General features: G+C 40.6%; 1 protein-coding gene across 1 annotated transcript; it reads right to left on the bottom strand.

Annotated features, from left to right (window-relative positions):
* Positions 1-1100: 1100 nt before the first annotated feature.
* Positions 1101-16634, bottom strand: RDM1 (RAD52 motif containing 1; the record flags this gene model as incomplete). Its single annotated transcript, XM_081342980.1, has 7 exons — positions 1101-1425; positions 4554-4642; positions 5724-5813; positions 7845-8010; positions 9366-9488; positions 14050-14229; positions 16551-16634. The coding sequence occupies 7 exons, from the start codon at positions 16632-16634 to the stop codon at positions 1345-1347; spliced, it is 813 nt and encodes a 270-aa protein (XP_081199106.1). The 3' UTR covers positions 1101-1344.
* Positions 16635-17603: the final 969 nt, after the last annotated feature.

Raw genomic sequence — 17603 nt, 5'->3', positions numbered from 1 at the left:
GCAGTAAATGATTGCTGGAGGCTTTGTGGTAATTAAATTACCACATCATTTTGCGAGTGATTTGCTATGGCTGCTATTGATACATACAGCCCTCCCAAAATCTACTTTTAAAGAAAAGGGAGGATGCAGCACAAAAATAATTTATTTTATTTAATAACCAAGTTAAATTTCTTGTCTGTAAAATAGTATAGTGTTATTTATAACATCCCGATCTCGATCAATGTCCACTGACTATTCTTACAGAAACCTCTCTTTTACAAACATACAATCATACTGACCATAACACCCCCCCCCGACATTTTTCCTTACTTCTGACAAGAACACAATAGGGTGGAATGAGATGAGTAGGAGCTGCACTAGAGAGAAAGCTGAGGTAAAAACTTGAGAGAGAAGGAAAAAATAACTGGAAAAGGGAAAAAGTTGTCTCTTGCTTCTTTCTTTCTAACAGTTCTATTTTTACTGGCCCATTCCCTCATTTCACAATGATTTGGGGGTGGAAAAGAATAATTGGATATTTATGATAGAAAACTGCTATCCAATTTATTTAAAACATTTGGGGGGTCTCCCGATACTCCCATATTACACCTCTGCTCCGTGAGCTGCACTGGCTTCCAGTTGCCTTTCGGGTGAAATTCAAGGTGCTGGTGATGACATACAAAGCCCTACATGGCATGGGTCCGGATTACCTACGGGAGCACCTACTGCCGGCGTCAACTTCCCTCCGTCCTGTACGTTCCCACAGAGAGGGCCTCCTCAGGGTACCACCGGTCAGAGAATGTCGGCTGGTGACCCCCAGGGGGAGAGCATTCTCGGTGGGTGCACCAATCCTTTGGAACCGCTTACTGGCTGAACTCCGGATGGCCCCCGACCTTCGCTCCTTCCGGCGTGATCTAAAAACTTATCTATTCGAACAAGCCGGCCTGGCCTAATGGATTTGGGTTTTAATATTATTTTAACCAATGTATTCTTATTTTATTGCCCTGTACACCGCCCTGAGTCCTTCAGGAGAAGGGCGGTATATAAATCAAATAAATAAATAAATAAATAAATAAATAAATAAATAAATTTGCTGCATATGAAACAAGATATATCTAGTCAAGTCGCATTTTCTATCAGTAAGCCATTTATTAGAAAAATATAAAAACCAGAGAAATAATACTGCATTTCTAATCATCAGATTATAAATAGGTAATCAGTTTTTTCTTGGAAGAGTTTGCATTTTGTAGCTTCATCACCCAAATGCTCTAAAAACAAGGAGAACCGATTTCCAGGACGGATAATGGACAGGAAAAAGACACCCTTCCAGATCAGCAAGAAGAAAACAGAATCTGTGTCAATAATCTGCTATTCTGCATCCATGTTAAAATTGCACAAGACCTCTTCTTCTTCTAGAGGGTCCTGCTGTAAATATGACAATTCAGTTACCTGAGAAGAGAGGAAAGGAACACCTTGATAATTTACAAGGATAATTTGCAAAGGCTGAATTCTTCAATTCTCACAGATTTTTAATATAGTACATTTTGAACAATCCCAATATCTTAGATGCTTTCTGCAAAGCTTAACAGAAGCCCTAAACCGTGAGAATGGGCTCCTTTTACATACAATTTCATTTCATTTCCAAGCAACTGTCTTTCCCTCTAAATTTTCACAAGGATCTCTTGGATTGACATAGGATATTACTTACGTTAACCCAAAATTCTCTATCTTTCAGATAAAGTCTGCTTAATATATCATACAAAGCCTTTTGTAGTTGTTTTAGTATGTGAATCAAGCCATCCTAGTTTAAAAATTGTAGCAGATGCAAATACTGTAGCTAAGTCAACAACACAACTAAACTATGACTCAGTCCACCCTGCAAATACTATCTAAAAATCATGATTTAACAGTGCAAACATATTCTAAAAGACCAACTGCTTACTCGAATGTTCTACTATAGCTCTGCAGATTTAGCTCCAACAAATCCCATAATATCTGGATAATAGTACATAATGAAGGTAGCCTTACTTTTCTTCTCTTTGGGAAGTAGAAGTATACCTAAGCTGATCGTCTGGATCATATTTTTTGTCCTGTTTTGTATTGGTCACTTTTTAGTCATGCTTACCTGCTGGCTAAGCAACTAGGACATTTGATATATTTTTGTGTATGCATGCATACATTCACTATTTCTTTTGCTCTTTTTGCTAGTTCTATTCCAGTTTCCCAATCTTTCCAGATTGCAGACTGGTGGGAAGGGGGAGAAAAGGGGTGGTTCTGTGCAAGCAGCTGGCAAGCGTGCGCATGCAACTCCATTTGCATATGCACGCATCCACTGCTCGGACAAGTGGGAATGTGCATGCCTGCCACTTCCACAGCCCGGATTCCAAACAGTTCAAGGCCTTGTAGTGGGCTGCGGCCCGGGGGTTGGGACCACTGCCCTATTCCAGTCAATTGAAAAAAAATCTAGATCAGATAAGAAGACAATTCCATCTTTGAAAAGGAAGACTAGTTTTATGCATTAGATCAAAGTGCAGCTAATTATAGAGTTTCACGAGAGGTTGGACAGATGCTTCTAAGAAACTCAGAAAATTTGATAAGGATCAATCTCCTCTGCTTTTGTTAAGCTTCAATTCTTATTTTACCAGGATTATCAGAATTGTATTGTACATATCTGGAGGACTTCAGGTTGAGAAATGTTAAGGGTGACAACTATTCCCATTTATCCATTAGTCCCCAGCATATGTTGCTTAGTGATATTTTTCTTCTAAATACATAAGGTCCATACTTAGCTATCATGGCTTTATAATTTTGCTTATAATGGCTCTTGCCAACTAGACTGCTTTCAGATAAGTGCATATGCAAATGCAGTTTCCAGAATTTCCAATCTATACCTCTGTATGTTTTCTAAGAGGACTGCCAACAGAGTGATCACAGCTTGTCAAATATGCATAAATTCTAGAGTTTTTCCATACTCTATTTGAAATGAATATAGAGCCTATGGGCAAAAGAGGTAGCCAAAGAACATTTTAAAGATTGGACAGAAATCCTTTCAACAGCACTTCTTTCTATTCTGTCCTGTACATGGTAATAGGGGTTGTAGAGAGAAACCTATACATGAGATGCTTGCACTTTGTGCTTCTAGGGATGCTAATTAAATTAGACACAATTCTTCTCAAGAATTCACCACTCACAATCCTTCAAGCCTGGGACATCAGCAGTCCTGAAGCTCCAACCTAAATTGCTAAGAAGAGCTGATGAGTGACCTGTTATACATTGTAGCACCTCTAGTTTCCAGACTACTTGTCCCCCTTGTTCCAAGTCTGATAAACTGATATAAATGCCCCAGTAACAATTGCATTCTGTATTCTAAAATGATTAAGGCATAATTATTTATATTCATTCCTTTCAGCTTATGATGTCAAGAGATGAGATCGTTAATTGAAAGCAAGTTGAAGGATTATGTTGTTTGTTGTTTGGAATGGTTAAAAGACTGGATAAATTTGAAAAACGCAGATTACTTAAGATGAATCTGGAAGATGAATTTGTCAAAGATTGTATGGGAAAGTGGGCAAACAAATTGGGTTATAACCTAATATTGGATAAATGGGAGAATGTATGGACTAATTGAGTTACAATTTGAAAGGAATTTTTTATAAAAATGATGTATCATTGGTATTTGACCCCAGACAGAATAGTGCAAAAGTATAGAGGAATCTCTAACAAGTGTTGGAAACGTGAACAAAATCCAGGGACATTTTATTGTATGTGTTGGTCTTGTAAACATGTTAAGACTATATTGGATTAACATAATAATGATAATGCTGAAAATATTTAAGATACAAACACTAATGAAACATAAAGCTTTTCTTGTAGCTATTATGCATAAATCAATTACAAAATAGTTTGGGATCCTATTTCTTTACATGGTGACTGTTGCAAGGATTGGACTTGCTAAACACTAGAAAGGAAAAGAGATATCGATTGTTGAAGAATGGATTTTAAAATTGACTGAATTAGCAGAGATGGCAAAATTAACTGGATGGACAATTGACTAGACAACTTTACAGGAATTGGAAGCCGTTGGTGGACTTTTTATGCGTAAAATACAATAAAAGATTATCGGAAAGATTTGAAGATTAGTATGTTTGGCCTTTTTTACATATATATTATAATTATACGTGGGGTTGATTTGATTATTAGACAGAGATTAACTCATCGAATATTTCTTTATTTAATATAGTATTTTTTGTTAAATAAGGATGGGAAATCTGTTATGTAAGGGGAGAACTTAACAGTTTTTTTTAAAATCCATTCTTCAACAATCGATATCTGTTTTCCTTTCTAGTGTTGAACATTTAGCCAGGTCGATTTTTTATTTTCAAGGTTAGATCTATTTAACATGGGGGGGGGGGGAGGAGGAGAGAGAGAGAGATTCTACACAAGATTTTTTTTTCTCGTTAGTGTTGAATGTTCATTTTTCTGTTTTGTATTTTATTCTTGTTCATAAAAGAAATAAATTAATAAAAAAGGAAGCAACTTGAGGGTATGCAAATGTATTAGGAAAAGGGCTTGTTTACCTGAATGAGACCCCTGAGTTCGTCTTCTGATACACAGTCAATGAGGTCTTTCTCAGGATAGTTGTACTCCACTGCCAACTTTCCATTTTCTGAAACAAGCAATCAAAAATAAGGCCAATTTGAACAAATCAACCATAAACGAATGTACATTTTGAAACATGACTGAAATTTATTTAGGATTTTATAGATTCTCAATTAAGGACTTTTGAACTAAAATTTATAATATTTTTTATTATTTCTAAAGTGCTAGTGTTTATAATCAATTACTATAATCCATTTATAACCTGACTGAAAGTTAGATTTAAGATTAATTTAGATGCGATATGAGAGATCTGTGGGCAAAATCTCCTGAGCTTTGGCTCAAGTTGGTTCTCAATAACAATCAACAGTAAGGCGCTCCAGAATTGGAGTATTTAGTGAAAAGAAAGGTCAACTGGAAAATATTGGTGTGAGCATGAATATCAGCAACGTAAATACCAACAAAATGAATCAGGAGTTCCAGTGATTGCAGGAAAAATGACAGAAATGAAAAGCCAGGGGATGAAGTTATTTTATGATTATTGACGTGAATAAAAACAAAGTTTCTATGAAGGCAAATAGAAAGACATCAGGGCAGAGAAAGGATATATGGAAGCATGAAACTGAATACATTGCGAAGAAAAAAGTCAAAGTACAAAGCAGATAAATGTGTTCATAACAATGAGAATAAGTTAAGTCATTGTACCCTCCAACTTGCCAATAGCTAGTTGGAATAACGGAAGCTTTTATGCAATTCATCTGGATGTTGAAAATGCTATATTAGGCAACATGAACAATCTAAGCCAGATGAAAGAGATTTTAGAGAAAGTGTGTACAAAATAAGTAAAACATTGCTTCACTGCAATTTAGTATAATGAATAAAGAATACAATGAGCCTTGGCTTTGCACTCTTGCTTCTTTTATTACAGAAAGGATTTCAAGAACAATTCAGGGGGAAACACTTCTGTTTTCATTTGCAATTTATTATTCAAACTGACAAAAGGATAGCAAATTACATGATTAAGCCATAAGCCTTAGAGCCAACAAATAGCTTATGTATATTTAATTATACAAATATTCAACCATTTTTCTTGGCTGGGAGATGGAGGAAAGTATGGAAGAAGGAATTATAAGGAAGGTTGATGGTCTTGCCTAGGATTATGAAGAGTATTTTCCGAAATGCATCTGAGAGTGCCTGCTGCACTGCAAACTTCTGAGCACTGCGGGTGGCCAGGAAAAACTCTGAAAGACATAAATCCAAAATAATAAATGGATTCAAACTTTGAAGCTCAAGCACTACTGAACATTTTTTTTAATTTTTATTATCTTATAGTATAAAATACAAAAATACAAAAGCAAGTAGTAGGAAACAAAGGGAAAGAAAAAAAAAGGTGTTGACTCACTCTATTGCAGTAGAATAAGGCATTAACACCAGATCTCAACTTTTCACTTTTCCATAATAATATAAACTAGCCATTTCTATAACAGCAAATCAATCTAATCACTAAAACCCAAAATCAGTTTCATTTTTTTCCACCTCAAGCACAAAGTCCAGACGCAGTTTCCAAGTAGAAACAAAAATACTTATATTCTTTTCTTTGATCAAAGTGGTCAATTTAGCCATCTCTGCTAACTCCATCAATTTTGGTAGCCATTCATCCATGGTGGGAATCAAAATATCCTTTCATTTTTGTGCATATAGAAGTCTTGCTGCTGTCAACATATATATAAGATCAGAGTTCCATTTTTCTCCCCCAAGTCTTTTCCCATTAAGCCCCAAAGAAGTTTCTAATTTTATCTTTATATTCACCTTAAGAATTTTCTGTATTAGAATATGAATCCTACTCCAATGTTTCTTTGCTTTATCACATGTCCACCATAAATGGTAAAAGGTTCCTTATTTACATTTCCAATATTCACTTAAAATATCTTTATAGTTTAGATAGCTTGTCTGGTGTTAAATACCAGCAATACATCATCTTATAGAAATTTTCTTTTAAATTATAGTTTAATGTAAATTTTAAACCTTTCATTCACATATTCTCCCACTGTTCAAGTATCACATTATATCCAAAGTTCCTTGCCCACTGAATCATGTTTTACATGTTCACTTTCCAAATTCAATAACATTTTATAAATCTTAGCAATAATATATTCATCACTATTCAAGTACTGCTGAATATTTTTGAATCAATGTTAGCTTTGCAAAAAAAAGGCAGTTCTGACACAATAGCCAGTTCAAATTTAATTCAGATTCAATATTTTAAAAATTTTATTTGGCATAAGAAAATAAATGAAGTTAATAAAAATTGGTCTATTTATATTTTATTTAAGCTAGTCATTTTATGTGGCAAAGACTGATTTAACAGCCTTTTATCCCTGTAGTAGATTTAAGTTGGAGCATAGTGCATTCGAGCACTATGTGGCTGTGAAATTATGAAAGTCAGTGAGTTTGCACATTTAAATTAAACTTAAGCCTTATTATCAGTTTGTTGAATAGTGCTGTGCTGTGATCTTAATAGAATCATTTCTTCAGTTTAACCTATTCAATTTAACCTACTTTCAAGGATAATGAGGATGGTGACTATATCCCATCAAGGTGGTGTATGTAACATTTCCTTACAATAGTTTTTTGAAGTGAGTTGGAGTGAAAGAGTGACTAGCTCAGTCACTGAGCCAGATATATGCCTAAGGGAAGACCAGAACTCACAATCTTCTGGTTTAATTGTGGGACTTCTCAGAGGAAATATGGCATGAATATAATGGAGCACATTTCCATCTATCTACAATCAAGCTTTCTTCAATCAAGTTAGCACTAACCTCACCGCCCCAGTGACTCCAATGTTCTACAGACTCTTAGACTTTCCAAGCTAGATGGGACCTCAGAAAATTACCCCCCCCAAAATAGCTGGAAGATACCTGGCTAAGGAAGGCTACTCTAAAAAACTACATCTAGTAGACTATTCAGCCCTTTTTTTTAACTTGCTACAGATTCTCACCATTTTTAGGAGCTAACCCACAGGCTCAATCCACATTTAACATTGAATGACAACTTAATATATACTAAAGACTTTTTATTGGAATGGAAATGTCATTTGAGTCCCTAATAGCCCTCCATCAAGAATCATCCTCAAATGTGATTTTTTTTTAGAACAAAACCCCACCCCAGTAGTGAACAAGCCTATTTATGACTGCACTGTAAGTGATAGTATTACTTTTATTTTGATTTGGGTACATCACTCCAGCCTCCACTACCCTCTCCATTCCTGTTACCTTGACTGGGGTTCGCCTGAAGTTCAGCCACACCAATCCCTCTGGTATAAATCCCATACCGAGGGATGCTTAATTCTTGCACACAAAGATACTTTGAATGGTGGTGTCTGGGCAAAGTTCCTCTTTCTTCTTTCTCATTATCTTCAAAGCCAGGTATATTCTGCAGCTGTTCCGTTATGCAGGGAATACACAGAAGGGAAAGCAAGAGCCCATGTCTTTATCCATCCTACAATGGTTCTTCTCCATTCCCCTTCCCGTAATGCCATTGCAGAACATTTGCATCCTGTAGATTAGTGTTCTAAACCAGGAATGTAGTTTTTGTTTTGCTTGCACCCTGGCAGCTCCCTATACACATGGAACAAGAAGCACCTGGTCTCTCACATAGAGATGCAGTCTAGGACAAGTCAGAAACAGCTACAACAAATGGAAGACTGTTCCCCTGACCTCTGGAATTCAAGGCATGGCAGTGTTTTTTTAAAAAAACCAAATACCTTGGCATAGCTTCTGAGTAGTTCTTATCCCTTTCCTCAGGAGAGAAAAGGACTACGACCAGATACAAACAATGAATAAAATGGAAGAAGAAAAAAAAAAGGATGTTTACAAGGAAGGACAAGCCTTTGGGGCTTAGAGCGGTCCTTGTTACACCATTGCTTTGTGAACTGCATTGGCTGCTAGTTTGCTTCTGACTGCAATTCAAGATAGCAGTAATCACCTTTAAAGCCCTTCACGGCACGGGTCCAGGATACTTGAGGAATTGTCTATTGCGATAGGATTGGTCTGCCCCACCCGTGGTAGCAGAGGAGGCATGCTGTGGACCCCTTTGTCCAGGGTATTCCGGCTGTTGTGGTCCAGGAGAGCCTTCTCTGCCATCACTCTTACTCTTTGGAACATCTTGCCCCTTAGAGCAAGGCCGGCTCCCACCCGCCTGACCTTCCGTAAGAGCCCAAAAGGTGGCTCTGCCAGTTAACCTGGGGCTCCAATAGGGGAGTGTCACACCGGTGCTTCTTAATAACCAACCTCCCTGCTCATCCTGCTCCCTCCCGATCTTTTATTTAGTTGACCATTTGTACTTTTATAGTATTTTATTCACATTATAGGCATGTTTTATCCTTTTTAACATTGCAAACCGCCAAATGTTACCCTGTGATAAGATGAGCAGCAAGCAAATCTAAATGAATAAATATCTAAATGGATAAATAAATAAGCAGACCATAATAAGAAAATAAACATCCAAAGATGAAGAAGTACAACTACCAAAATAGATTTGCCTGAATTAATACTTTTCTCCAAACGCTTCTTAGAACATCACAGTGCTGTGACTAGAAAATGAACATTTAAATTATGTATCAAAAAGTAAAATGAGGACCCAGATTGTTGGGGGCAATTATGCTCACATTGTAAATTGCTCAAAGAGTGCTATCAATGACTATGAAGTGGCATATAAGTAAATGCTATTGCTATATTTAATCTCAACATCCTTATGAAAATAAGAAACAAAATGAAAACCTAAGTCATTCTTACAGTGATGATGCGACTGGACCAACCATTGAAACCAAGGTAGTAATTGGCTAATTCTTGGCTTTTGTGACTGTTCAAAGGTAATGTTTGCTTTGTAAGAGCCCTCTGTCTGGTACAAATGCAAACCTGAAAAAGAAGAATCCCATATCTCATTAGAGGGATGTACAGAACTCCCCATTTTCTCCCAAAAGAAATAAAGTCATCAAAAACTGAATTTCAGTCTTGCTAAGAACTTAACAGGATACCAATCCATACTTATTTATTTTTATTTAGTTATATTTATATACCGCCCTATTCCCTGAGGACTCAGGGCGGTTTACAGGGAATTAAAAATCCAAAATACAAAAATTAAGAACCAAATTAAAAAATATTAAATTGACCCTGTACTCAATTAAAAAGAACCCCAAATTAAAAATTTCTCCTCAGTCTGGGCCCGAAAGCTCAAAGAGCCAGGTCTTCAGGCCCCGGCGGAATGATCGGAGGTCGGGGCAGTTCTCAGCTCCACTGGCAGCTGGTTCCAGAGGGCAGGCGCTCCCACTGACAAGGCCCTATCCCTGGGTGTCACCCGCCGGCAATCTCTTACCGGCGGGACCCTGAGCAGACCCTCCCTGTGGGAGCGCACTGGGCGAAGGGCGTTTGATGCCGGCAGCAGGTGTTCCCTCAGATATCCCGGACCCAGGCCATGCAGGGCTTTATAGGTGATAACCAGCACCTTGAATTTCACCCGGAGGGCAACCGGAAGCCAATGCAGCTCACGGAGTAGAGGTGTTACATGGGAGTATCGGGAAACCCCATTACAACTCGCGCGGCCGCATTCTGCACCAGTTGAAGCCTCCGAGTGGTCTTCAAGGGCAGCCCCATGTAGAGAGCGTTACAGTAGTCCAAACGGGAGGTCACAAGCGCGTGAGTAACTGTGTGTAGGGCGTCTCGGTCCAGATAGGGACGCAACTGGCGCACCAGGCGAACCTGAGCAAAAGCCCCCCTGGTCACGGCTCCTATATGGTCTTCGAAATTGAGCCGTGAATCCAGGAGGACGCCCAAGTTGCGAGCCCTATCGACGGGGGGTAACACCTCACCCCCCATCATTAAGGATGGAATAACTTGGTTAACCCGAGATGCCGATATGCACAGCCACTCAGTCTTGGCGGGATTGAGACGAAGCCTGTTTCTCCCCATCCAGACCTGAACCGCCTCCAGGCACCGGGACATCACGGAGAGGGCATCACTGGGTTGGTTCGGGGTGGAAAGAAAAAGTTGGGTATCATCAGCGTACTGATGATACCCCACCCCAAAACCACGAATGATCTCGCCCAGCGGCTTCATATAGATGTTGAACAGGAGAGGCGAGAGAACCGACCCCTGAGGAACTCCACAAATGAGAGACCTCGGGGCGGATCTCTGCCCTCCTGTCAACACCGACTGCGAGCGGCCCTGGAGGTAGGAGGAGAACCACCGTAAAACGGTGCCTCCCACTCCCAGCCCCCTGAGACGCCGCAGTAGGATACCATGGTCGATGGTATCGAACGCCGCTGAGAGATCTAATAGGACCAGGACAGAGGAGCAGCCCCTGTCCCTAGCCCTCCAGAGATCATTCACCAGCGCGACCAATGCCGTCTCCGTGCTGTGTCCGGGCCTGAAGCCCGATTGGTACGGGTCCAGATAATCAGTTTCCTCCAGGAACAGAGGGAGCTGATGCGCCACCACGCTCTCAACAACCTTCGCCAGAAAGCGAAGGTTGGAGACTGGACGGTAGTTGTTTAAAACAGCCGGGTCCAAAGCAGGCTTCTTGAGAAGGGGTCTCACCACCGCCTCCTTCAAGGCGGCAGGAAAGACACCCTCCTTCAAGGAAGCAGTTATTACTGCATGGAACCAGCCGCGTGTTCCTTCCCGAGCCGCATAAGCTAGCCAGGAGGGGCACGGATCCAACAAACAGGTGGTGGTGCTCAGTCTCCCCATGATCCTGTCCACATCATCAGGGGAAACAGGGTCGAACTCATTCCAGATAACGTGCTCAAGACCGCCTGATTCCTCCATATTAGACTCTGCCCAGTCAGAGTCCAAGCCGGTCCGGATCCGAGCGATTTTGTCCGCCAGATGATGACTAAACTCCTCGGCTCGTCCCTGCAAGGGATCCTCTCTCACCTCCTGATTAAGGAGGAAGCGAGTCACCCTAAACAGGGCGGCCGGGCGATTATCTGCGGACGCGATAAGGGCGGCAAAGTAGTTAGACTTCGCCGTCCTTATCGCCGCAAGATAAGACCTTATAAAGGTTCTTAACTGCAATCGGTCGGATTCGGATCAGCTGGATCTCCAACCGCTCTCTAGACCTCGTCTCCGCCGCTTCATCTCCCGGAGCTCCACAGAGAACCATGGGGCCCAACGGGATCTGCGTCGGGTCAGAGGTCGCATGGGTACAACGCAGTCGAGTGCCCTGGTGGCTGCCGTTTCCCAGGCCTCCACCAGGGCATCGACTGGGCTGTGGGTAAGGGTGATAGGTATAGGCCCAAGCGCCCTCTGGAACCGATCTGGGTCCATTAGGCGCCTGGGGCGGAACCACCTGGTCGGCTCCGCCGCCCAGCGGCGGGGGATGGCATGACGGAAAACGAGCCTCAGGAGGTGATGATCTGACCATGACAGAGGGGTGATGGATGGAGAACCCCCTCCCAGATCATCCAACCACTGTCCAGACAGGAACACCAGGTCGAGAGTGTGACCCCCCTCATGAGTCGGGCCCTCAATAACCTGGGTCAGGCCCATGGCTGTCATGGAAGCCATGAACTCCCGAGCTAACTCCGACATATACATGTATATTCCTGTCTTTTACAGATAGGTAAAATAGAGAGGCATATTTTTATGTTATTTTTTTGCTTTTCATAAATATTTATTAATATTTTTCAATAAAACAGGTAGGAATTGGAAGGAAAACTGTTAACAATATAAAAACTGATAAAACAAAACTCCATTCCCTGACAAAACCCTAACCTGAATTGGTTGTCTTCAGATATGCTGAATTTCAACCTACCGGTATATAATTTTTAGTCAATGCATCTTGATACTATAGCATTTTATATTCTAAGACAGCTCATCATTTTAATCCCAAGGCTATATGTGTCCCCAAATCTGCAATTGGACTGCTTGTACACAGACTATGGTCACAACTCAGCATCCTGTGATACTTCAGAAATTTTAAAAACAGGAAGTATTGAAGGACACCAAGAAATCAAAGAGGGTCAGCATGGATATATTGTATACCACCTGTAATGACTTCTATCAGAAGTCATTAAGAAGTGCAACCAATGCCTTCTTCATGTTGGAATTCAATCTGAAACATGACCGAAGGAGACTGAGATAATTTGCTAAAATGTGGGCTCTTTGGAGCCACAGCACAACAGCTTCTCAACAACTGTATCTAAAATGGGAAAGTTAGAGATAGGCTGAAAATTACCCAGTACAGTCAGTTTTTGAAGAAGGAGTGGGACACTGCCTCCTTAACACGTGAAGTGTTAATGCCTTGGTAAGGCCACACTTGGAATACTGCATCCAGTTTTGGTCATCATGATGTAAAAAAGATGTTGAGACTCTAGAAAGAGTACAGAGAACAGCAACAAAGATGATCAGGGGATTGGAGGCTAAAACATATAAGGAACGGTTGCTGGAATTGGGTATGTCTAGTTTAATGAAGAGAAGGACTAGGGGTGACATGATAGCAGTGTTCCAATAAGAAGAGGGAGTCAAGCTATTCTCCAAAGCACCTGAAGGCAGGAAAAGAAGCAACAGATGGAAACTAACCAAAGAGAGAAGCAACCTAGAACTAAGAAGAAATTTCCTGACCGTTAGAACTATCAGTGGAACAACCTGCCTCCAGAAGTTGTGAATGCTCCAACACTGGATGTTTTTAAGAAGAGACTGGATAACCATTTGTCTAAAATGGTACAGGGTTTCCTGCCTGAGCAGGGGGTTGAACTAGAAGACCTCCAAGGTCCCTTCCAACATTATCATCATCATCATTAAATGCAACCAGAACCACTCCTTCAAGGAAGCATTTACCTCTGCTTGGACTTAGTCACAAACCATCTTCTGGGAGGCCTTAATCAACTGTGAAAAGCATGGGTGTAAGATATAGGTGGCATGCTTTCAGCTTCAAAGATCCTGTCACTTCTTCAGGGCCAACAGGATCAAAGTCTTCCAGATAATCATGTAAGGCTAGTGATGCGACATTATCAACAATACTGAAATAAGCCCTGACTATTGATGGGGCTGCTTGTATGTGAAATACCAGGGGGAATACTCTTTTGAACATTGGATCAGAGAACAGGGTATCTTTATAACCTTGACATTCACTTACTCCAAACAAAGTCCACTGCAGGGTCAAGCAACTTGCCTGCCAAGGAAAAGGTCAGCACACCGCTTTAGATTATCTGCTAAAAACTATTCACGATCTTGATAAAATCAGGCTTCAAATCACTGAAAGTTATCCAATGGCAGTAATTCATTACTTTAAAAGACCTTCGCTGTAGCATCTGGTTCACATATTGTACTAATGCAGTTTCTTAGGTGTTGTATGAACATAGCCACAGAGGTCAGTAAAGCTTAGTTATGTTTCATTGTGTAAAACACCATTAAGCAAATCATGGTCCAGTATGAGCTGTGAATGAACTCCATGATCTTAGATTATGCAGTGACATACCTTCAGAGCAGTTTTCTGAAACAGTGACCTCCCATTGCAAGCCTGTTGTGCCCTGCTGGCATCTTGGGCAGAGTAGAACTTAACAAAAGCATGATAGCCAGGACCAGCTACTGGAGCATTTCTGCGTAGTCTTACAGAATGGAGCAGTCCAAAGGCAGAGAAGGTAAGGTACAAAGCATGCTGGAGGGGAAAAAAGGCAACCACATGAAGGAATCTGCTAGAAAAGACAATATGTGTGAAAAAGCTAAAGGGTCTCAGATTGTAGGTTGTGAACTAAGAGTCACAATTTTCCTGAAAATTGATTAGGTCTGGACAGGAGGCAAAATGAAGACTACTCATTCTTGCATTATTGGGCAAAATCACTTTCATGCTGGCTGATTACATGTATTATGCATACCTGTAGTCCTTGGAGTACAGGTAGTTCTCAACTTACAACCACAATTGAGCCCAATATTTGTTGCTAAGTGAGACAGTTGTTAAATGAGTTATGTCCCATTTTACAACCTTTCTTAATACAGTTATTAAGTAATTCACTATAATTATTAAGTTAGTAACATGGTTAAGTAAATCTGGTTTCCCCATTGAGTTTGCTTGTCACAATTGTCATAAATAGAAGCCAGCTGCCAAGGACTGCATTTTGATCACATCACCATAGGGGTGCTGCAACAGTCATAAGTGTAAAAAAGGTCATAAGTTACTGTTTTCAGTGCTGTTGTAACTTTGAATGGTCACTTAACAAACTTTTGAAAGTCAACGACTACCTGTATCTTTGGAATTATATAGATGAGTAAAGTTCAGTGTTTTTATTTGTAAACCCATCTACCTTTATTAAAAGTAAGATTTTGCTGGGTGGGAAGAGAAATAGTAAAGAGTATGATACCAATAGCATTGATAAAATAAGCCTAAATCCAGGAAATGTGATGGAAGTTGCTTATCTATGAACATAAGATAATCTTCTCAATGGTGGTTTCCTAGCTTACTGTAGGGATTCTTCCCCACTATTGTATAATACCTATACAATAATTTTTTCTCTTCCACTTTTTGATATATAAACATTTCAACAACTCAGTTGTGCTATTGGAACCTCTTAATTAGCTTAAGTATTTTTTTTGAAGTGGGGTTAATTAGACATTGTTTGTTGGTTGACATTGTTTGAATTTTTAGATGTGCTTTAAAATTGTGTTGTAAGCTACCATGGGAAAATGCTTGTTTTTGAACTATATCATTTATAAAACAGATAAAACTGTCAGCATCCCTGCTTAACTATATATCTTACCACCAAATGTTCATGGAACTAGGGTGTGTTTCATGTACTGTAGGTGCAAGTCCCTGCCATAAATCAGACGTTGAGCATTGTTTCCAAGCCCAGGTCTACTTCCTTAATACATTTTCCCAAGAACTTTATGTGTTTATAACAAGACTATGTTTCATTACAAACTTTGCTAAATAAGCAAACAAAAAATTAGCCATTTAGTCTGAGGCAACAAAAATCAAGCCTTGTAAATGAATTTTTATTTTTATTTTTTATTTTAATTCCATTTATATCCCGCCCTTCTCCGAAGACTCAGGGCGGCTTACAAGTTTAGCAGTAGCCTTCATTCTATGTATATGCCTGCTTATTAGGGCTTTTGGGCCCCCCCAAGCGGCATTATTACAAAGTCAGCTTAATTGCCCCCAACAATCTGGGTCCTCATTTTACCTACCTCGGAAGGATGGAAGGCTGAGTCAACCTTGAGCCTGGTGGGATGCGAACCTGCACTATTGCAGGCAGCTGGTGTTACTTAAGGAGGCATTAGCCCGCTGCTCCACCAAGGCCATGTTTTCAAGTCCATGTTTTCAGACAACAGCTAACTTCTGTTGAATTGCACTTTATGAATTTATTTTTCATCTTTAAATGGAATATGATATGGAAACTTCAGCCACAAATATGTGGTTCAGCAGTATGCTAAGATGCTGTCTTGTTTCAGAAAGAACAGCTGTCCCATTGAACAGCCAGGCCTATACTGCTTTTTAGAAAGCAAGTGATGGATGCTCCAGAATTGTTACTTGACCGATGCACCATTTGAAAACTGGCTTCGGCAAATTTTAGGCACCTAAATATTTTATAAGAGTATACGAACTCCTTGCACAAAGCGTATTGCAGTTTAACTACGACCGCATTCAAACTCGCCTTCACTCTCGCCGTCCGCAAGGGGGCAACGCAGCAAAATGCCGCTATACCCAGTTATCCCCATATTGATGAGGCAGGATCGCTCTAACCGCCCCCAACGCTTAAGGCGGGAATAAGGCGTTTTTCAAACACGGTTCCCACAGGCACAAAGCACTCCCTTGCCAATAAATATTCTAAGATGAAGCAGCGGACGGAGAGGTAGCAATAGCTGCTTTTGCTGGCTGACACAAATTCATTGAAAAAGAGCCCGGAAGCTCTGAAAAGATGCCGACACAAGGAAGTGGGGGTGCATGGTTGGAGGAAAACCCAACCCTGCTTCTTCGTTACTTGCCTCCGACGCATCTGACTCCAGCCCCAAGACGAGAAGAGTCCGGTCATTCCCGGAGGGGACGCGGAACTCCACAATCTCAGCCATGCCAGGCAGGAGGGTCAGGGGAAAGGGGTGAATTCAGAGGGGGGAAGACCCGCCTGCTCTTCCTGCTATTAGGCTGGAACCGGTCTCTGGACGGGTTGAGGAGGCGGATGGATGCCAGCACTTCAGTATCAGTCACTGCTGCAGCACGTCTGGATTCCACTCGGGGATTGATGGGAGAAAAAGAACCCACGTGATGCAAGAAGAGAAGCCCTATTAAAAGCAGCGAGCCTTTAGCGTCAGAGGGCGTAGGCTTGGTTTTAACGTTTTCTTGAATAATTTGGAAGCGGAGCGAAGGAAAGCAAAGCAAGGATGAGGGAGAAAAAGGATTCCCACCTGAAGGATGATATTTCCTCGTTTTTCTTTCCTACAATTGAAATCGGGAACGCATGTGCAAACTCTACTTGCGTAAGAACGGCAATCCGTTTTTCTTCTTGAATTCTGTTCTTCGCTTTTCTTTCTATAAGGTAATCCTCGATTTAGGATCACAATTGAGCCCAAAATTTCTGCTGCAGAAGGAGACAGTTATTGAGTTTTGCCTCATTTTTTGACCTTTCTTTCCACAGTCAGGTGAATCACTGCTGTTATTAAATTAATAGCACAGTTGTTAAGTGAATCTAGTCTCCCTCTTGACTTTGCTTGTCCGAACTTTGCAAAAGATGATTACATGATCCCTGGACACTGCAACAGTCATAAATATGAACCAGTTGCCAAACGTGAATTTTGGCCACGTGACTGGGTCTACTTTAGTGGTCGTAAATGTGAAAAATGTTCATAAGTAACACTAAACAAATGGCAGTAAGGCAAGGACTACCTGTATACAATGCATTTCTGGGATGTCAGCCCCCCCCCAAAGAAGGAAATATTAAAAGGGCAGAAAAATATATTTCCTCAAAGAATCTTAAAGAGACAGAAAAGCATGCCCAGGTCTCCCTCCCCCAAGCAGAAACCAGCTCTGTAGAAACGCAGATG

This window comes from Vipera berus (assembly GCF_964194415.1).
Source record: "Vipera berus genome assembly, chromosome: Z".
NCBI classification, from domain to species: domain Eukaryota; kingdom Metazoa; phylum Chordata; class Lepidosauria; order Squamata; family Viperidae; genus Vipera; species Vipera berus.
This window is presented reverse-complemented; position numbering and strand designations above follow the sequence as displayed.